The 22,923-nt window shown below is 38.0% G+C and overlaps 2 protein-coding genes across 2 annotated transcripts in view; both read left to right on the top strand.

The window, feature by feature from the left end:
• mnd1 (meiotic nuclear divisions 1 homolog (S. cerevisiae)) overlaps positions 1-4,623 on the top strand; it is an 18,843-nt gene extending 14,220 nt beyond the window's left edge. Inside the window, exon 8 of the mRNA XM_046048258.1 lies at positions 3,184-4,623. Within this exon, the coding sequence (XP_045904214.1) occupies positions 3,184-3,290 (107 nt within the window). The 3' untranslated portion in view covers positions 3,291-4,623. The remainder of the gene's footprint in view (positions 1-3,183) is intronic.
• A 1,012-nt stretch (positions 4,624-5,635) lies between these two features.
• tmem131l (transmembrane 131 like) overlaps positions 5,636-22,923 on the top strand; it is a 36,564-nt gene continuing 19,276 nt past the window's right edge. Inside the window, exons 1-4 of the mRNA XM_046048168.1 lie at positions 5,636-5,818; positions 6,564-6,637; positions 10,523-10,566; positions 18,227-18,298. Coding sequence (XP_045904124.1) covers positions 5,695-5,818; positions 6,564-6,637; positions 10,523-10,566; positions 18,227-18,298 — 314 coding nt within the window. The 5' untranslated portion in view covers positions 5,636-5,694. The remainder of the gene's footprint in view (positions 5,819-6,563; positions 6,638-10,522; positions 10,567-18,226; positions 18,299-22,923) is intronic.

Below are 22,923 nucleotides of genomic sequence, written 5' to 3'. Positions count from 1 at the left end.
AAGATGAATGCGGCCAAGTACAGGGATATCCTGGACGAAAACCTTTTCCAGAGTGCTCTGGACCTCAGACTGGGCCGAAGGTTTACCTTCCAACAAGACAATGACCCTAAGCGCACCGCTAAAATAACGAAGGAGTGGCTTCACAACAACTCCGTGGCTGTTCTTGAATGGCCCAGCCAGAGCCCTGACTTAAACCCAATTGAGCATCTCTGGAGAGACCTGAAAATGGCTGTCCACCAACGTTTACCATCCAACCTGACAGAACTGGAGAGGATCTGCAAGGAGGAATGGCAGAGGATACCCAAATCCAGATGTGAAAAACTTGTTGCATCTTTCCCAAAACGACTCATGGCTGTATTAGATCAAAAGGGTGCTTCTACTAAATACTGAGCAAAGGGTCTGAATACTTATGACCATGTGATATTTCAGTTTTTCTTTTTTTTTATAAATTTGCAAAAATCTCGACATTTCAGTTTTTTTCTGTCAAGATGGGGTGCTGAGTGTACATTACTGAGAAATAAAATGAACTTTTTTGATTTTTGGAAAATGGCTGCAATGAAACAAAGAGTGAGAAATTTAAAGGGGTCTGAATACTTTCCGTACCCACTGTATATGCAGTTATATAATTTACTCTCTGTGTGCATCATTACTTGTAACTGGTCAACAAAGTTACACTGACGGTTTTAGTTGGCACATTTCTTGCTTTATATATATATATGATTCATATCTGCCTCTTCCATGACTTGTACTTCCCCCAGTGGACACTACTAAACCAATAAACATTAGGAAGCAGTGAGCATAAAAGTGTTTCCTCACAGTACTGTCCTGTGTACAATTGTTGCCTTAGACAGAGTGCAATGCAATTTTTGACTTCAAGCTGTAATGTCCTCAGCTGTCTTGTTGCAACTAACGCACTGTTTCGTCAGTAGCCTCAATTGGCTATCAGTACATTTTTAACAAATGTGTTTTTTCCAAACAACAAAATCAACACAGCAAAGCCACATCTTCTAGGCTTGGTGGAAGAAATGGCTGCATCACTGTGTGCCCTTTTTTTTTTAAACAAAAAATTAAACATGCGCTGCTATTAGTGCTGTTATTTCAGCATCTAGTCTAGGAGGGTCACAACCCTGTTTAATGTATTGAATTGTCTGTGGCTGAAACTTGTTCTGTGACAGGAGACCATACTTTTCAAAAAAGATTTTGTGTGGCTTTAACCTACAGCCTTGTCACAATGAGACACAACCAAGCATAAAGACTCGCATACAAGCCCTGACACAGTTAATCACTTGCACTTTAACTGCGTATAGTCATATCAGAACTAGAGTACAGTGATCATACAGGACTTCAGAGAAAGGCTTTACTTATCACATGATTCAGAGTTTATTGACTTAAGCTCTTGATAAAACAGGTGTTAATGTAGAGGAGGGTAAGTGATTTAGTCTTCAAATGGGTGACACATCCACAGTTTTCAGCTTGTTTTATGAATCACATCTAAAAACACTTTCAACTACACTTTAATTCATAGACAGTCATTTTAGATTGATATGTGAATGAAGTCAGATCAATTGTGCATGTGTCTGTGAAGGTTCTCAGTAATCCAGGCCATAGTTATTCAAAGAAGGTTACAATCAAAGGCAACTGGACTTGGTTCCTCATCCAAGAGACGTCTTCAGTTCTGACTAACTGGTAGGGAAACTCAGCTATTGAAGCTCTGTGGGGTCTTTGTCAAGATGATCGATACCGCTGGTTCGTTAGTGCTCCTGGATGTTACAACGACAGTTGTTATGATCGCTGGAGCCATCTGAGGCCAAGTCTGAATGACCATCGTTGGCATCCTCACATGAGGCAAAAAGTGAACAAACAAATGTTCACTCCTGGATGAGGTACGAAACGTCTTTGTATATCGTCAACCAATTCCAGTTTCCGTTGATTTTAACCTCCCTTAATAATTGTATAATAATATGTTAATTGTGCATGTGGTTGTGTGCTTAATGTACTTATGTGCATATCAAGGTAAATCCATCATACATCAAATTCAACAAATACTTTACTCTAAATGATCTGCTTTCATAACAGTTTATACTACAGTCACCAGAGTGCCTTTAAGAGGTGAATGGAAATAGACTGGAATGATAAAAATGCATTCATCATCAAGGATATTAATTAATCCGAAAAATATACAGAGATTAGAGTAAAGTCACACAAATTAGTCCTAGTCAAAAATGTTAGACTTTTATTCTAAAGTATAAGGTCATTATTGCATCATCTCTTGATGGCTGAGGAATTTAAACCATTAAATCTCAGGAAAATTTCCAGATACTTGCTAAAATTCTGCTTCTTAGGGCTGTCCCACAGTCAAATCGTCAAGTGCGCGAGGGCTCTCTCGCGGACATTTTGAGCCCTTTTATAGACCCTTTTCGTAAGTCCGCATTTCTGCAGACTTTGGCTGAGGGAATTGCTCACAGTTCATAGTGGTATGACGTGAAACACGGGGGTTATCAGGGGAAGCCCGGAAGCGAGAGAAGTATCCTGGCAAATCCGCATTATAAGAGAAGAATAAAACCGTAAACGAACAAGAATCGACACCTACGCTGCTGTTAATATTGTTGAAAGTTTTCTTAACTTAAGATGCACACACATGAAGTCAGAGGAATGCAATCACCTTATTACACACTTAGTTTATTCAACTATTTATTTTAGTATTTGCTTAATGATGCTATTTGACCAACAATAGTGTATTGATTAATTACAAATATATATATTGACATTTAGGCTACCTCTCCTCCACTCTGTAGGGCGAGAGCCTGCAGGACTTAAAAATGGCAAAAACATAAAATAAAAAGTATGCAACGTGTTTCAGCGTCGTCAAGGTAACGTGACGAAATATTTTCAACTTCAAAAAGGGGTCGGACTGCCAGAAAGGTTAAGAACCCCTGGCTTAGGTTTTAGGGAGGACATTGGGATTGGGCCAAACTTTTGCCAAAACAGCATCGAGCAAGAGATTCAAAGCAGTGAGACAGATGGTTTGTTCTTGGACTCAACCATCATTCTCATGTCCAAGAATATCCGCATGATCTTAGACTGACTGTGCTATCTATAATACTATGTAACACTGGAGAGGAAAGTGCATCAGTGTATTGCAGTTAAATAAATAAAGATCTTGATTTCTGTTCTGCTGTTTAGACAATATTTTCTCCATCAAGTCCTGGACAAAGAAGAAGTTTGCCTTTGATGACAGCCGCATTAATAAAGCCTTTGGGATCCCTGAGGACTTTGACTACATGGACTGACTGCCAGCTTTTAGACCATAGTTCATGGTCACAATAAGTGTTTAAGCCTCAGACTGAAGCCAGCATTCCCGGTCTCAGCAGTTCTAGTTTATGGTCCCTGTATTAGAGGTAAGATAAATGCACCAAGATTCAGATTTATGGGCTCCGGTGAGCTTGGAATAAGGATGAATATCAGTCATTTTGCTGCTGTGGAGGGACTTCATCAGATGTGTTGCTTTGGTGCAACCAGAGAAGAGAAGCACCGACCAGTAGTGCGATAACAACCTTTTGGGACACCTGTTTGCATGAAAACTGAGAACCCCAAGCTGATGATGGAAATTAATCAACACTTAACACATCTGTGTAGCCAGTGATCTAATTTATATGGTTTAAACAGATGGTTTGGAATCAAATGCTTGTGTACTTTTCCTTTATGTTTTCATATTTATTTTTGTTTGGGGGGTAAAAAAAACCTTGTAAGCAACAACTTCATTCAAATGAATTAAATTACAGAGGATATGTTATGTCTACAAGTGCTGTACATTTAATTTTTGCAGAACCTTATGTTTCAAATTAAAAGAGTTTTACAAGCTGTTTTCTGCAGTCATACTCTTTCCAAAGCTTAGTGTGCAGCATACATTTACACAAGCCCTCCCATCTTTTGTGCTTTCATTTCTTTAGAAATTACCCCTGCAACATTGCAAAATCTGTCACAAAAGTACAACTTTTTTTCAGCACTGCACACTCACTTTCTGGTTGAACAAAAAAAAAGGAACAATGTTGTCATGACACATCTAGAATGACTATTGTCCTGCTTATTGTCCTCCCTATTTCTCTGTCAAACCAAACGTAAAACAGGTAGTTGTGTGTTTACTCAGTGACCTAGTTGCCAATGTGTTGGGGTTTGTTCATTTAAATTTCAATTGCACTCCATGCTCATCTTACTCATCAGTTCTTTCCAGTAGATGAATGGTATGCAAACATATGGTTAGTTCTCTGTTGATTCATATCTTACCTTTTATTTATAATGTTGTATGTAAAGTTATTTTTGTCAGTAAGCCATTAAAGAGGAAAATGTTAGTATTAAGAGACAAATATGTGAACGATACGCATCCTTGCAAAAATACTGTAGCCTACTGATTAAAAGATTTGGCAGTTTCCTATTTATAACGCTTACTATTGTATACTATTGTAGTTATTTATACTAATAAGGATGGTCTGCCACTGAACGATGTGCTGATGCAAATGTCAGTGCTCTTACATGTTGTGTATTGTGGTGACCCTAAGCTCCTTATTATATGTGCACTGGTGACTAGCAACGCTGATCCAGAAAAATAAAACTATTCTAAATGCCTAGCTGCAGTTTTGTTTGGTAGAACTGACACACCCATAGAAGTAACCTGGGTGTATGTTCATGTGTGTACCTGCCCAACCTGTCTTAACTATGATTCATGAGTCTGACATGCTGACTGTTCAAGCACTCCTAAAGACGGTGCATATTTTTTACTCACTGTCACTAACTTAAAGACTAGAAGTGCAGCGTCTGGTTTATTATTTAACACTAAACTAATGCATACATCTTTACTAATTAAATAGTAAGTTAAAAGTACAATGTAAACAAAAACTACTTAAAGTATCAAAATTAAGTACTGGTTCTGCAGAAAAATTGCCCCAGTGACTGATATAAATCAAATAGTTTTCACCACTGAATGAGTGTACTGTTGGAGGAAGTATTCAGATCCTTTTGTAAAAGCAATCCTGAAAAATAAAAATATGCCGTTACAGGTAAAACACCTGCAGTGGAAATGTCACTTAAGTAAAAATATATGTAAGTAATAATGTATTATTAGCAAATTGTACTCTAGGAATTAAAAGTAAAAGTATGCATAATGCCCCTTGGGAGTATTTTACGGCTTATATATCCCATTATTAGATTATTATTACTGGTGTATTCAATTTTAGTATTCAGTATTTTAATGTTGTAGCTGGTGAAGATAATTGTAACTATTTTGTATATTGTACAGTAGTTTAATATATGATACGTAAAGAAACCAGTTACTACAGCTGTCAAAGGTAGTGGAGTGAAAAGTACAGTATTTCCCCATGAAATGTAGTGCAGAAGAGGTATAAAGAAGACTAAGATTGAAATTGTAAAGTACAAATACACATGTTTAGATTTGCACTACCGTAGGGTGCATTATGCATGCATATTTATCTGTATAATGCCTTTCTGACAACTGTGTTTGGTTTACCTTCAGCAACGGACACGTAAACAGACATGTTGCAAGCGTTGCCTGTACAATGCGTTTCAGGAGGCGGGGTGGGACAGAGGGAGGGAGCTGCGGCTTCTGCTGCTGTTCAGCGAGAGAAAGAAAGACCAGCAACGCAGCGAAACACAAGGTAGGCTGCTAGCTGAGAGGGCAGCATGGCGGGGCTACAGGACTTCCGACAAGGCAGCCACTGTCACAGGAAAACGTGGATCAATATACTACTAGGAATACTACAGTTACTTTTACCCTGCGTGCAGCACGGAGGGGCACAGCTGCAAGGTTTGTGCTCACCTTTATTTTCAGCTTCACAACCGCAACACGACCGTTGCAAAAATAAATGTGAAAATGTTAAGTTAGCTAGACTGACTTGACAACAAACGTTACACAGGGAAATGGGTGGCAGGCTAAATTGCCCAAACATATCAAAGTAAAATGGCTGGAAAATGATCTGAATGAAATGTAAAGTAAGTAGTGCATCAGGCATATATTGTTTTTGCCAACAGGGAAGAGGGTCGTAGCTAATGTTTTGTCAGTCTGCTAGTTTATGCTAGCTCCCAGTTCCCTGTGCTGTTTGGTTAAGCGAAACGATAACTTGTACGGGCAGGGAAGTAACGTCGTATCTGGATTTAAAAGGGACATTTGAGGGTTACTGTTGTCACTGTAAAAAATCTACAACATGTCGTGAACTAACCAAACACGGCTAAACAGTCGTGTGTACTGCAGTAGTAGGAGAGATGTTCCCCAAGTTCGTTAGCCCCCGAGCTAACCTTCCTGCTAGTCAAGCAGCTAGCAAACAGCCTTTGTCAGCCTGTCGAAGAGAAGTAATTTCCTCACTTGTCTGTGTGACTAACACCCACACCGTTTCAGTTTATTCCTTTGTAATAACTAGTAATAATAATGGATGGCTGTTTTAATTCTTTCGACTGCTTCAATGTGCTGTATTTTCAGCCGGGTATCATTTCCATGTTGCCCAATTTCCAACCCTAGCATCTCGCTGTTAATTTGATTTCTTGCTCCCACAAAGCTCTGAGTCAGTTGTCCACCAGCGTGGTCGAAGTCTGGCAACCGGAGGATGCAGACCCATTAGTCCCACTTCAGGTAATCACAATTTCTTTCTTGGGTGCGTTTCTATGGAGGAGAGAGTTATCTATGTGCAATAACACAAATCACCTAACGAGCTTTCAAATGCAGCCAGAGATGCACGAGCACGTGTGTGGTTAGTGCATGCCTATTGTTTTTAACTTGCAACTAGTTGAGTTGTGCATATTTATTTGTTTATGTGAGGAAACATCAATTATCATATACAACTTTGTGATCATACTGCTAAGCAGCTGAAATGTAATTATCTAGCTAGTATCCACAGTTAAATACTGAAATGAAACCAGAGCAGGCGACCACCTGCCATGTGGCTCCTCCTTATTTTCTTTTGTACATAGTGTCCATTATGAAGTTCAGTCAGTAGTACACATTGAGAGCAAATTATAATTGAGGCAGTCTCAGTACTACTGTATAGTTCTTTCCTGCATATTATTTTTGCGATTATTTCCTGCTCCTGTAGTTTGCATGGCATACTTGTTAGGATTTCTTTTAGGATATAAGTTTCACTTTTTTGAACATTTCAAAGTTGGAGGGTCATGGGGTGCCACAGTTATGTAATTATGGGGCAAGACCAGCACAAATAGCAGGAGTTCAGTGTTTACTGATAACCTGTCATGAGGTCACCAGCTGACTGTCATGTTACCTGAGGGGGGAGGGGGGGTGTGGCATTTTCTGCAGGTCTTTTGTAAACAGATGTGAATAGCATTGATAATGTGGTTGCCTTGAAAATAAGTAAAAATTATAATGCACATTGCACAAAAGTAGTTTTACTACATTAGGTAAAGTCTTTTTTTTTTTTTTTTTTTTAAGGATAATGCCTGTCTTTTTTAAAAAATTAATACACACATTAAATACTAATAATAAATAATAAAAATATACAAAAATATAAATAGTTGATTTTGTTGCTTTCGCAACACTTTTACCTTGTACTTGCAATCTGCACACTGCAATAACTACCACAGACCTGCTCAGCCCAGAGATAACACAGGAGGAGTTCATTCAACACTGGAGATAATTCTTGAGGTAGTTGAAAATATTTATTTTTTTAATTAGGATGGTTTAGAGAATGGGGGTATGTCAGTGTTTGGAAATATTTTTCCACTCATCTATTACCTTGCAGACCAATTGGCAGAATTGTTGATATTGTTAAGTGTCCTATTTAAATAGGCAGTGGTGAATGGAGAGACTGTCTCAGTTATATAGGCAATGAGAAATAGAGCATGACATGGGTGCCTTTCTTCTATATTCAAGTGCTGCTGGTGGTCAGCTGGTTAAGTAGCATGTAGTCTGTTGCTGCAGGCATTGAAGTGGTGATGCAGGAGATAACATTGTTATGTGCCATGATCAGATTTGGGCAGCATAGATCATATCAGATATTGTGTGCATAACTAGAGCTTGTAATTATTGCAGTTTTCATCTCATACATCCTACTTGCATTTTGTAAAACTTGACTTGTATTTTTGATTAATGATCATATATGTTTGGATTGACTGCTGGTCTAAATAGGTGGCCCCCAGTGATTATTAGACTAGTTGATCTCTTTCATCTACTATTTGTGTTTTGTATGCGGATCCTTGTCATGTTTAAAATCGCTGCAACTACAATCAAGTTCATTTACAAATGGTGCTGTTCCACTTTTGAATATTCCTCAAGCGTTAATGGCTCACCTGTTGCAACAAGCAGCCACATAATGTGTTCTGTCATCACTGTGGTTAATCAGCTGGAAACTATGTTTTGTCTCTTTCACTTAGAGTGGCAATCCTTAAGATTTCAGTCCTGGTTGGTACTTAATGGTGTTACATGGTGATACTTAATGGTGTTACAGCAAATGCAGTTTAATACTACAGGTCGCAGAATTCTGGGGGCAGCAAAACAAATTATTGCTGTTTTAATAGACATCAGGCTATAATTGACTATGTTCAGGCAACGGGTGTGCGACTATAGATAAAATCAGTATATCAACTTTTATATTGCAGTATAAATGATAAAGTAAATTATAAAAAAAATATCTTTACAAGTACTTGACACACTCTTAAAAGATTAAAAATATCGATAGAAATGTCTGTGGTTTTTTTGGCCATCCAGCAAATTAAATACCTGATAAATTATGCCATATCACATTGATTAAAAAATCCTAATAAAAATCCTGGAAATCCAATATTGCCATAAACCAGTCCCGCTCTTTGATTTGCTGCATTGCCTGCAAAGACATTTAAAGGGTAGTTGCTACCGGAGTAGAAATAATATGGTATTACCTAAGCTTTACTGGCTGACAAATCCTTATTGTCTCACATTATATAGTGTCACATCTCCAACCTTTGCTCAGACCAAAGCATAGACAATAGAGCAGCTGATGTTGCGCTTTTAAAGATGTCATTGTAGTACTATGCTCCTTGAGGTGTGTGTTTGGCTTGGTGCTTAACCAAGCTAGTTTGAAAATAGAGTGCAGGGGGAAAGATGGGATGGGGGATAATATGTCTTGACAGATCAGGATTCATAGTAGTGTTTCAGACAGCCACTATACTTACAAATGTCCTCCATTATTGTTGTTTTGTGGTGTGATCATGACGCCATGATGTAGCCATAAGGCCCCAGAGTGTTCCTATAGAAACTGTATGTTCTGCATTTGAAGAGACTAAAGCTTATCTCTGTAGGCCATGCATGGTGCACAAAACCTAATGCACTGTAGTTAAGTGTTTATACCGCTGAGTTGTAATTTCCGGTCATTTAAGTTCTTAATAAGCCTGATTCCATTAAAAGTAGATTTCCTCAGGTAATTGTCAAACTGAGCCTCATTTTGCAGACTAGCCTCAATTATGTACAACAGTGTAGAAGAACACCATTATCGTACAAATCAGGGTTGATCCAAGCCACGTCACTGTTACAGTCATCAGTCAGCTGGCAGTTAACTAGCAAGTGCACTGCTGGTCAATTTTCGACTCAAGAAGAATGAACTTAAAAAACACTCATGCTGTATGGCAGTAGTTGCACGTGTGCAAATGGTTCAGCATAACTTGATTTTCAGGAGTTATGGCAATTGTGTAAATGTCTGGAAGGATGCTTTACTCAGGAGGAAACATTTTATTCGTGCTGCTAAGTAAGATAAAGAACACTGGAGGGTCTTTGTTGGTGTTTTTTTGTTGGTTATTTTTTACATGAATAAATTAAATTTTCATCCATTGTAAGCAACAGTGCCATTAGATGATGGATGGATGTATAGATATTTTAGTAATCACTGCACCATAACTAACATAAAAACTATATAATGAACTAATGATTAAAAAAGACTAAGAACATAAAATATACTGTATATAGTGTCATAAAGTATCTAAGCGCTGGATCAAAGTCACTGATCTTGAGAAATTCTGTATTCATTCAGTTATCCTGGATGAGTGAGAACATGTAGTGGACATCGAACTGGATGTTCAAGCGGGATGTTGTTTTTATTCTGACAACTACAGTATACTCTGCCAACATTTGGCAGAAAATGCTGCCTGCTGTCTAACCCTCAGAGTCCGTGTGGAGAAGATGTAATGCCAGTTTTAATTTCCCTAGGCTGTTCCAGTTTTCTGCTTGGGTTTCTTTGTTTATTTACAGTGAAATTATATTTTATACAAAATAAAACCCATTGACATTTTCAAGAAATAAAATGCCGATGCAGAATGAAACTATATGAGCAGTTGGTGGTGTATCAAATGTGCATCAAACTTCTTGTCAAAATCATCACAGTAGCCAGAAGGCTGTTTGGCATACCAGTAGATTATCATCCCACAGAGCCTCCTGATATGGTTATTTCTAGGCCACAGCGTGAATGTAGAATAAATGGGCTGTGGTCTGCTGTTTGCACCATATTGACTAAAGAGTATTTTTGTATTTAATTTTTAGGTGGAGAAGGAACGAAGAAAAGATGGTCTTCCACTGGAAGACAGGTAAGCATTTTTGTTTGTTTATCTTGTGTGGGAACTGCATAAAACTGAAACTCTTCTGTGGGCTTTGTCACACATTTGTAATGTATTTGCACATTCATGACAGTCAGCAATTCCAGATGAAAAGGCGTAAAAGACATTTAAACCACCTTACTTTGCTAGATCAATCAGTGGTCAGAGAAAGTCACACATCTATTCAGCAATAAAAAAAAAAGAAGAAAAAAAAAAGGTTTATTTACAGTTGTGTGAAGTTGATGAGAAGTTTCCACCTGTTCACAAATGGCACTTTGGGAATTGGTAGAGACTTTCCACCAAGCCACATAATTACCGACAAACCCCAAACCAACACACAGATTGCATCATACTGAAATGTTTTCCCTTGTATAGTGTAGACTAAAATTATACTGTAAGACACAGAATGAAAGCAGGGCTGTGGCGTGGGTCTGGTTTGTGAACAGCCCAATGGAAAAAAAGAACCCTACCTCTGCATCACCAGAGGATGATTGTGTGCTGTAGTACAGACAAGAAGTGTTTTTGAAAGAAAGTGCTATTCCTCAAACTGTAAAGCACTGTTAAATGGTTTATTTGATATGCAGAATCAAACTGTAACTGCAGGGTGACGTGTTTATGTATTCACACAGACAAAGTACGTGGTGTGGTTTCAGTGTAAAAAGACTGACGGTTTCTAAAAGGGCTTTTAAAAGTCCTCCCCTGAATGCAGGCTATGTTGTTTATGTTGGTGAGTGAGGGGGGTATGTGACGGAGAGAGTTTGGGGGCGTGTGTTAGAGAGGCACAGAACCAAATTCCTGACTAATTTTAGAACTCCTTGAAAGAAAAAGGAGGGGAGGTCTGTCTTTCCCAGCTGTTTTTGTTCCTGCAGAAAATTGTTCAGAAAATAGATGTTTGCAGGAAAATATCAACAATTCATGGTATTATTTAGTAAGGGCTTGCTCAAAAAACAGAGCACTTTTTAGGCTAGTATTCCCCACTTACTGATGTCAAAAACATTTTTGGGGTCTCACATATATTCTAGCATTCATGCTTGCTTCTGCTTCTTGTTTATCTTTCTAGGGAAGCAATGTCAGAAATATAAAGAGCCCAGCCTGCCATACTGTATACTGAATAAACTGGCTCAGTATGTTCCCCACACTGAAGTGTTGTACCTTAACACATAATGTACAGTTTGGCTGACTTGTCTCTGCAAGATGTTTGTATTGCTCTGCATAATTTTAATGCTACCTTACTTTTGAGTTATTGCAATACCATGATATTGTTTAATAACATGACGCAGCTGTGGCAATAATATGGAATCAGTTTGATGTCCAAATTCAAAGGGTTTGGCTAATGCAGCCTAGCAAAAATTGTCCATCTATCCATTGTCAACTGCTTATCCTGCATACAGGGTGGCAGGGATTGCCTGTGTGTGTGATATGACTGAAATCTCATATACTGATATTAGTAACTTCATATCCCAATAAGGATACATATCCCGATACGGAATGTTTTTTTAAATGCAATGAAATTTCATGAGCTACTGTTAGAATTTCCACCTAGTAGTGTTGTTTGGCTCGTCCATACAATAGATTTCTCTCTTATGTATGAGCTCCTCGTTTTTGCTTGCATGGTCGGAGTACTCCTTTTCACTATTACCCATTTCTGAGTAAACTTTACTGTCCTCCACATTTGTTTATTCTGAATGCGTCGAATATCCAACTTAAAACTAACTTCACCGCGGTGCAAATCTTCGTCCCCGTGAAAATATTACTGTAATGTGTGGAATTTGCGATACAATGAAATAAAGAGCATAATTGTAAACCAAAACAAACAGAAGTAGGAGGACATTAAGTACCACAATCTTTATGATTCATCTGATAAGTCGATTGTGGATGCCTGAGATTGCCCACCCCTACTCTCTGGTATTGGTATTGCAATATATATACATTTTCTGTGGTAAAAGTATGCTTAAGAAGCATGCCACCATTTTTACATGTAAAGGTCATCCTACCAATTGTGAGGAATTAGCGTACTTGTCAGCCTGTTTAAACAGTTGTTTAATGTCTTCAGTGGCTCTGTAGGGAGCTTTCCTAAGTCTAAATAGAATAACCCTGATGGCATCATATTATTAGCTGAACTTTGGTCTTGGGGACTACAAACCAAAAGCCTGGATTACAAACTTGGGGTACGGAGTTCAGTAGGGCTGAAACGATTCATGGATAAAATCAATTACTAAAATGTATTGACGCAAATTCTTTGCATCGAGGCTTAGTTTAATCCATATAACTACATAGCACACTGTTACTGTCGCACGTCACGCTTACGCTCTGAACACGACGTGATTATGATGGAGCTGTTTGCAAAGTGGAGGAAGAGAGAGAAAATAGTGAGGGACTAACAAAGTATGGGATTATTTCAAGCTAAAGAAAACAACTCTGTAATGTCACAGTCCATCCACCGTAAAACAAAACTTATGTCGCCTCAGCAACAGCACGACAGCACCTGATCAGAAAGCACCCGGTGTTCTGCCAGCGGACCAGAGAGTTCAGAGATGTGGTCGTTTACTAGCCAGGGTTGATCTAATGGAAAGATAGTATCAAGTTGCATTATGGGAATTGTAGGATTCAGTATTTTTGGAGCTTGGCCCATTCTAGGGTCCAAAAGTAAGGCTATCTAGGCCTTTGTTCCTTCAATTTTGAAGTTTCTGTTTCTTGTGAGTCACCCAAATCTTTGGGTGCAATGATAAATATTCCTTTGAGTACTCCTTTAAAGTAACTAGCTTTCAGTCTTGATATGAAGTTCAACTGAAGAGTGTGGGAATATGGCTATTTTTAAGTCCAGGGAAGTGAGAGGCAAAGGAGCCTTCGAAGTGCTGGTTGACCTCAACCTCCAGAGCTGTGTGCTGTGAGGCCTCTCATGCCTGGGTTATCAGGCACTTGGCAGGCCTGCCATCACTCTGTCCCAGCCTAAAGAGCAAAGCAGACTGCAGATACAGAGGTTAATGAGTCAAGATGTCTGACTGCCTGAGTCTACCACAGTCATTTCTTTCTGTCTGTTGATTTAAAATATATCATCCTCACATAAACACACACTTCAATGTAGGATAGTTGAATTTAACTGTTACTCTTATTGTTTACCTGTCTTCTACAAACGTTTGCGAACACCTGTTGACCTAAACTCTCCACTGGTCCTAACCTCTCCCCTGGAGCATGGCTGAGGTCACTAACATTGAATTTATTTGAGTTAGATCCAGGGGATCAAATAGCACCAAACATAACTTGTTATTTTTGTACTGTGGCAGTGGACAGAACCCTTGGACTACATCTCAGTGGTACGCTTGTTGAGAGGCTGAGTTTTTCTTTAAGACCAGCTGCTGTTGAATCCAGAGAAAATACTAACTTACTAATACATATGACGAGGTAAATGCCCTCCTCTGCCTTTAAAGAAATACATAGGAACCTGACACGACATGATAACCTGATGCTACAACCCTTAAAAAGAGTGCAGCATGTATACCACTTTGCATTTTAACACTGAATCTGGCTTTTGCATATTGAAACTAATTAGTTTTATACCTGCATTAATCAGCATATGTACATTGTAATTAGGTAGCGCTTATCTAAAAATTGTCTTTTACAACTGTGTTTTATTGCAGATAATAATAGTAATCTGCTTTTAATTAGATCAATTGCTTTGTGTTGTTGAAACTGCTGACCTTTCAAACGATGCATGATCTAAATGAACAGTCTGCCATCACACAAGACTCCTCTGCAGAGGCAGACGACCTCATTTCCTCTCCACATTTGACCTCTCATATGCTCACCAACACACACAGCCTTTCCGCTCTAACTATCACTGTTTGAAGTTATACTGTTTTGACAAGCTATGAATTAACAAACAATTATCTAAAACTGCAGAGAGAGTGGGAGAGATAAGCACTTCTTATGTAATAAAGGGGAAAGTGCCCCTCTTAAGTCAGTCCCCACTACAAGCTTATTTGTTGTTCTTTGTGTTATAGTATTTGGTATAATGGACTAAATCTACAGCTGGGGAAAAATAAGGGAATTATTGTAATTTCACAAGTGGTAGACCATGAGTCAGTATGACGGAATGAATATAAAAGGTTGCTTGGTGATTTCGTCTTTGTCAGTGCTATTCTCATTTCTGTTGTTTCAGCAATGACCCCTTTTCTTTTTTGCTTCCTGTTCAATTGACTACACGAGCTGCATCTCAGCATGTGATCCAGTTCAGCAGAGCTATATATGTGGAGCTGGATGTAAAATAAAATGCAACCCGCAAACTTTTTTTTTAGCTTTCTTCTGCAGAAATAGCTCTTCTCTGACATCTCAGTCACCAGTAGTTGATATTTTCTCTTATTCTCTCTTAGCCAGTTGTAGTCATACATAATTCATTGTGCTTTATGAATCCAATTTTTCAACAGTATGTCAAGGTTGTAATTGTGTCTCCCAGTAGTAGAATATAAGCAGTGTACTGGTAAGCACTAATCTCACAGAGACACAAAACAGAAGATCATTGTCTTACGGCACTCTCAGATCTTTCTGTAAACTGTGGCTGTCCCCAATGTCAACAGATTATACAGAGATCAGTCTGATTTCCAGCACATTAACTTCACACTAGGCTGGCCTAAATTTATATTGACTGTTATCAAGCTGTAGTCTATAATGGAATTCATACAAACAAATTTTTATATGTAGGAATGTTTATTTTTAGGGAAAAGGGTGGGGAACATCTTCAAATATTTTAAATGAGATTGGCAAATTAGATTGCAGCCTTAACGGGAAGCTATCCACTCAGAACATTTCCTTACATTTGCATTTATTATAAAACCTTGTATTTACTCTTCCATGTTGTGTATACATGTTCATTGGAAGTCTATACAGCACCTTCTGTTTTCAGCAGAGGCTAAATCACTCAGGAATCATCATTTTGTGGAAATCATGAATCCAGTCTTGGTTCCTTATTTTTTTTATATATTTCTTTAAAACGAGATGTTAAAGCAGCTTGACCGGGAGTCCTGGTCTTTTTTGTTTCAGAGTCATGCAAATGCCACAGCTGCTTCCCATTATTGGAGTTGCTTTATGATTCCCAGCAGCAGGATAATGTGTCAGCAATCATTTATAGTGACAGTATCTCACAACAAAACCCCTATGTTTCCTTTTTCATGTTGGCACCGAAACAATATTCAAATAAAGTTTTTTTTATGAGGCATGTTGGCAAATTTAAAAGTATTTTCCAGCTTGTACATGTATCTGCTCAATAAGACATTCATTGTATTCAAAAAAATTTTTTTTTTAAATGCATGGTTTTAAAATGACCACAAGAAGAAATTGGTTCAGTAATCTGTACAGGTGAGAAGGTTTTTTTTTTTTATTATTATTTTTTTTTAAGACAATTGTTAACAACAGACAGCAAGATGATAAGTAGCTGTCAGGAAGAAAGCATATTTAGCCAGGGTTGTGTAATGTAAAAAAGTGAGTTCCCATTTTTTATTACTGATTTAATGTTTTGAAATAATGCAAGCTTGCAAGGCTAAGCCTGCACATTTTCTGTTACCAAATGCACAACAGAAGTTTTGTGTTTTATTATAAAGTTTTGAAGACATTGTTTATAAAGATTCTATTTGTGCATCACTGTCTAAAGACGGTGACGGTTGGCCAGCCAATCTGTTCATCCGTCTGTCTTGATATTAATGCATTTCCTCTGAAAGCCGAACACTTATTCAGGCAAACCAGCCTTTTAATAAATGCCAATAAGGCATCAAAACCGCCATGCACAATGTTTTCTAAAATAAGCCTCAATAAGGCTTGTTGTGTGTCGGTGCTGGTTGGTGCACTAGATTAGTGCTAAAATCATTAATCGATTAGGCTAGTTAATTGACAGCAAATGAATCAGAAACTGTTTCAGTTATCATTTTAGTACTTTTTTCAGTAAAAAATGCATACTCAAAATTTAATCTTCTCAGATGTGAGGATTTGCTGCTTTTCTTTGAAATATGTGATAATAAACTGAGGGTTTGGGGGTTTAGGGTTGATGAGTGATGCTTCGGTGTTTTGATGTATTCTTGAATTTGGCAATAGCTTGTATTTTCTGAGCTGGTGTTGCTGTCATTGGGACAAGGAGCAATTTTAATCTTCAGGTGAAGATTAGAGTTAAATAACACACACACGACTCTTGAATCCAGCGCAGCACTCATGAAAACATACAGAAAAGTGACTTCCCTAAACATGGCTGCATCACTAGCATTTACAGTATTTTGCAGGGGTGATCTACTTGAACTGTAGTCCTTCCACTTACTTGCTTCTGTTGGTCAACAGCTGTGAGTCTTCTGTTAACGGGGCTCTATTTTGCTTTCATACATGCATGCACAACTACAATGCAGCTGCTGCTTCCAGGCACCCATTCCCAGAGCTCATTAGCACAGGATGTCTCTCTCTCTCTCTCACACACACACACACACACACACACACACACACACCGTCACCAATAAAAACACAGTGGAGCTCCAAAAGGAGCTGTTGGAGAAGAGTTTCCTGTTTTAACACTGACTTGTGGTTAGTTGCTTGTATTCAGCATTGCTTACATGCTTTGTAAAGCAGCATAGAATCTAGATGTACCTGAGGTGTTGGAAGTCTTTATATGACATTGATATGGAGCTGTTATGGGTTAAGAACATTTCATTTTCAGGCTGCGTGGCTTTCTATAGAGTGTGTACAGTACTTGAAGTGGGACAAAAGAAATGTAGATTTTGATTTCTTGTGATACATTGTAGGTAGACTCACTGGTACCAGAACTGGTCATGCTATCGCATTCATACAAATTTTGTTAAAAATCTTCGACTTATGTACCCAGTATCAAAATATACTGTGGTCATTGTTCATCCTTATGTAAAATTCAACCTAGGAATATATACATCAAAAAATGTTATCAGGGTAGTAAGAGAAAATCCATCCATCCATCGCCAACCGCTTATCCTGCGACCTGCGTACAGAGAAAATAAATTACTTTATTTATTTAGGTTCATAATCTAGTCTGGAGAGGGGTGTCGCACAATGTTTTTAAGGTCTTCTTTGTAGTAAACGCCCATTGAATGGAGTCTCTGAACTCTTAAAATTCATTCAAATACAGATTTAGCTGGAAGTGTGCAACTGTTTCCAAACACATGTACTCTACTTACATGGAGTACTGTGTAATATTGTTGGGTTGTATGATTGTGATTTGTCAAAAGTATAGTTATCTAACTAAACGAAGCCATGTATTTTCTAGTTCCAACCTTAAGTGGAGTGTGCAATTATTTTCATATGTAAAGGCTTTATTTAAAAATGTGATTCATACTTGCCTTTGGGTGAATGTCATCCTTTTTATGTGCCGGCAAGATTCTAGTCCCTTTTGTTAGGCAGGGAAGTGAGTGGTTTGTGAAGCAGCCTGGGGCATTAAAAGGTTTGACTGTAAATTCATCTTGGTGGACCATCACATGCTCTGTTAGAAAGGGAACACAATGTTTCTGTCTTAAATTAGCAACTTCTGATATTAAAAACAAACAGATGTTTTTCTTCTCATGTCTTACGTTTTCAATGAAACTGATTAGATTCAAGTTCTATTCTTCGGCCTTATGTTTTCTTTCTCTTGTGCTTCCCTTCTCTCCACCAGCTCCTCTCCATATACACGGGAGAATGGGAGGCCCTTGCATTTTCAGCCCCCAGCGTTGGAATTTGGGACGCAGTAAGTATTTCTCTCACTTCCTAGTTCAATATGACGTGCCTCAACAAGCATAGATGTTGTTCATTTTGTGCTGAAAATGGTGAAACACATTACTGCACGCCCAATATCAAAATCTACTTCATTTCGCCATCTCTGTCATGATGTGGAAAACTCCACTGACCAAATTTAACCTGAGTTAAAATAAAACTGTGGCGTCATAGCAAGTGACCTGTCGCAGTGATGAATGCTACAGAAGGGGGAGATTTCATAAAGCGGGGGGCCCTACAACCTTAAAGAGCAGATAGGATACCCAAGTATGGCAGTAAGCTCCTGTTCCCAGCATCCAGACGCATACTGGAGAGGGTTGACCCCAGTCAAAAGGGTTAAGTACTTTCCTGTTTGCGTCTGTACTCCCAAAGCACCCAGAATATCAGATGTAATGTTGTGGTTGGACAGCAGTCTCAAATACTCCTGTTAAAAGCAAACAGTCACAAGCTGCATCTGTTTTGTAGTATTTTGCGTCATACATGTGGAAAGCAGAAATCCCACAAAAATTTAAAAAATGCATCTAAAGTTTGGACACTGAAGATATTGCTTCAGGAAACTTGTAGTTTCCTTTTTTTCTGTGTTAACGATGAGAATAGTTGTAATTATAATCAGTTACACCAGTAGTATTGACTGGTAAGTAAACCTGAAGATGTAACTAAAGAGTGTTAAAGCTGTCGGAAAACTTGGGCATTGCAAAAACAATGACCCAGCTACAGGAAATAAGAAACAAATTAAGTAGATGTTAAAAGATAATTATACAGCTGATGCATGCAACCAAACAAGACAAAAATAAAGCCGAATGAGAAGGACTGCAATGTTCGACTGAACCGCAAAAGACCAGACACACCACTTAATATGTGTTATGGTTTGAGCGTGCTTGGCTGTCTGGCTTCCTGGTTGCTGTTTATTGACAATTTTACAGACAATATTTGCAGCAGACTGTGTTTTGATGTGGTTAGGAAGATCCTGTCTGCCCATGTCCAAAAACCTGTTAGTGCTTATTATGCAGAATGGAGTGTGACAATTAATCCTGCCCACTTGTCCAGGTCGGTAGCTGGAAAGAAAAAGTAGAAACGATTTGATTAGACCACTCTCACTGCCCCGTTTTTAAGTTCTGTTGGGAATGCTTAAAGTGAAAGTAAAGTTAAATTCTCGCTGACAAACAGGAAGTGAAAGATGGCTGAAGATTTCAAGAAAGTGCCAGTGATATGTTGAAGTAATTTGAAGTTTTTCCTGTGTTTTACTCACCTGAAATTGGCCGACTAAATCACAAGAAAATATTTATATTTAATATATTCTTTATTTTGCCGTTTTCAAAATTAAAGTCAAGCTGAAATTTAGATACTTTATTGGTAATATTTCTGATAGGGATTATTTTCATTGTGGATTAATCTGTCAATTATTTTGTTGATTAACCAATTATTTGTTTGGTCCATAAAATGTAAGATAATGTTGACAAATCAGGACCAGTGTTTACCAAAGCTCAAGATGATGTCCTCAAATGTCTTGTTTTATCCACAACCCAAAGAAATTCAGTCTACTGTCTACTTTTTCTTAAATGACTCAAGCCGATTAATAAATTATCAAAATAGTTGGCAATTAATTTAATAGTTGACAAATAATCGATTAATCGTTGCAGCTTTAACTTCTATGCCATTTATGTCAAATGTCTCTATAGTGCATGGTGAACAAACAGTGTAGCGAAATGGGATGTGCAATAAAGGTGAAAATTCAAACTGTAAAAAATGTTTTTTTATGATACACTGTTCCTTTCCCAAAATGAAACAAAGCGGTAAAAATGCTAGCTTTGTATTCATGAGCTTCCTCTGCAGAGAGAAACACACTCGTACATACAGACCACCATTGACTCCACACTAATTGAATCAGCGTTTCTCCTCAACCAAATTCCATGTGCTGCTTGGTGTTTCACTGTGTCCACTTCTGTTTAAGCACAGCACACTGGCCATTGACCTGATCTTGCATATGCATAGCTTCTCTGCATTGACTGAATGGAGAAGGGAAGACTGTGTAGGTACAGTTTGTAATATCTGCAACAGGTGGTCCAGGTTAGAATTGTCCAGTGATGGCTTAGCATCTTGATATCATTGCTGATATAGACATATATGACAAATATCAAAGGACACAAATTGTCTTTCCCATGACAATGAAGAAATCCATTGGGTTTCATGTCAAAATGCTGTTTTTGTCCTTGAATATCTTTTTGAAAGTGATCAGATTGTACTGGGTGCTAACCAAGTGTTTGCTGTCACAATAGTAAACATGTAGCAGCAAAATGTTGCATACAAGTTGTCGGTCAACATTTGATTGCTAGACTAGCTGTAGAGTAAAGGTGCAGATTAGAATATTTCTTCTGATAGTACTTCCACTAGCTTGTTGTTAAATTCCAAAAATAGTTCCTGCTGCTACGCTGCCAGTTTTGTGTTGTGGCAGCAGTGTCCATGAAGCATTTGCAGACAACGTTTTGACCATTCTCTGTGTGCAGGGTGCATTCTTCCAAGTATTTTTAAAGTCTGGTATTTGCCACTAATGGAAAATCTAGATCAGCACTTAAAAATTCCAGTAACCTCCAAAATGGTCTGTATGTTTTATAGATTATGTAGTTTATAGTGTGTAGTGTCTGTGTTATGATTGACACAACAGGATCATTTATTTTAATTAATTGAACATAAAGCATGAAAATGTCAAATAATTGTGTTTGTGTTGACCCATCACAAACGCACCAAGTGACAACTTTACAATGTAATGCAATATAACAACAACATAAACTGTGGCGTCGGACTATAAAATAACATAAAGATGAACCAGCACCTCTATGGCACATACGCCATTAACACTGAACAATAAAAGCTTCAAAGTGGTAGTATGTGTTGCAGGGCTACACTGTTGGATTGCAGTGTATTGTAAAGTTGCTGTTATTGTAACTACTCCCTGTATATCCAAAGGAATAAAACTGGAATTACATTAAGCCATGCATATACTTTGATCTAAGGTTATTATATAAGGTTATCTGTAAGACCCAGTCAACTTGTAATTTAACCCGCATGAAAGTACCTCTCATCCCACCTCAGTCAGCCATACATGATTAATAAAATGTCCTTCATGAATATTGGTGCACATTTAAATGACCTTATTATATTCCGATGGTGTGAGAACACACAAGCATATGCACATATGAGCATAAGCTTATAAACAGAGATTTGTATTTTAATTCAATTGGAAATTTAATTAAAATATAAATCTAATTAACTTGTTGTGGAAAGGGAGGGGTAAGCAGTATTAATTGCTGCTTAGTTTGGATGTCAGCAAACATGTTGAGTGGTGACATGCCACTGTAATAGATAATAGCAGAAGTGGCCAAAGCCAGAGAGCTAATCTTTGTGCTGATGTAACCAAAAGCTTTTTCATGGCCTTCCTTATGTCCTTATTTGTAGATGTGGCTGTATTGACAGAATGCAAAACACTAGTTGTTCTGTGACTCCTATGATGCATTGGTGTGACTGAATTACTAGGCTAATCTCTTGTAAACTTGCAAATATGGACACATGGTGGATTAAACTTTTATCTTATCTTTTTTATAAATGCAAATTTTTGAATTTGTTTCTACATAATGTGACCCAAAGATTACAGCTGTTTGTTCACTTTAATTGCTGTGTTACACATGGCACCGTATCTGAAGAAGAAAAAATATTCTTGTTTAGTGTTTTATGTAAAACCTTAAAGAGACACACACACACATTTATAATGCTGTTCTGTCTGACTTTACAGGCCGCTGGGGCTGGCGAGAGCTGAAACCATATATATACTTAACCCCAGCCAGGAAGTTCCTGTGACACTGCTGTCAATGTTTACATCCAGCAGGCTTTTTTACATACCTTTCTTTCACAGAAGAGTAAGTCTGTATGTGTGCAAGTGTGTGTACACGTTTAGCTGCACAATATATTCACAAGTAATTGTTAGTAGTTAATAATGTTCTCAATTGTGCGTCTTGTTCTTTGTAGAAATGTCTAAAATAACTCATCGTGTTTCCTGTCTGTCCTAGGTGATCCCACCCAGAGGAAAGGCATCTTTTAAACTAATTTTCCTCCCGTCTGAGGAGGGCAATGTAGAAAACACATTATTTATAAACACTTCGGCCCATGGGCTGCTGTCATACCAGGTCAGTTCCATTAATACAACTCCTGCTGGATAGTCTCAGACTGTGTTCTTTTGGGATAGTGGTGAAATCCCATATCTTAATCTCCAGATATCAGAGTGAAATATGCTCACATGTTGGTTGTGTTTGAGTTTACAAAACTTTGTTTTTTCATTAAAAGAAAATGTGTGATCAAAAAATAGCACCAGATGGGTTTAAGACTGCTGCTCAGAACGTAGCCAGCATGCACCATGTTTGTGTTCACTATTCATCCCACATGCACATGCTCATAAACAAAGGAAGTCTAAAACCCTGATTGTTATAATAGAAAATAATATTCGACTTCTGCTTTAAATTAGCTTTCTAAAACTGCTGTTGATCTCAAATTGCACAATCTGGTCCTGGAAAGTAAAAACTGTCCCAGTTAAACAAGTAGAAACTATAC

This window comes from Micropterus dolomieu, linkage group LG04, assembly GCF_021292245.1.
Source record: "Micropterus dolomieu isolate WLL.071019.BEF.003 ecotype Adirondacks linkage group LG04, ASM2129224v1, whole genome shotgun sequence".
Taxonomy (NCBI): Eukaryota; Metazoa; Chordata; class Actinopteri; order Centrarchiformes; family Centrarchidae; genus Micropterus; species Micropterus dolomieu.
This window is presented reverse-complemented; position numbering and strand designations above follow the sequence as displayed.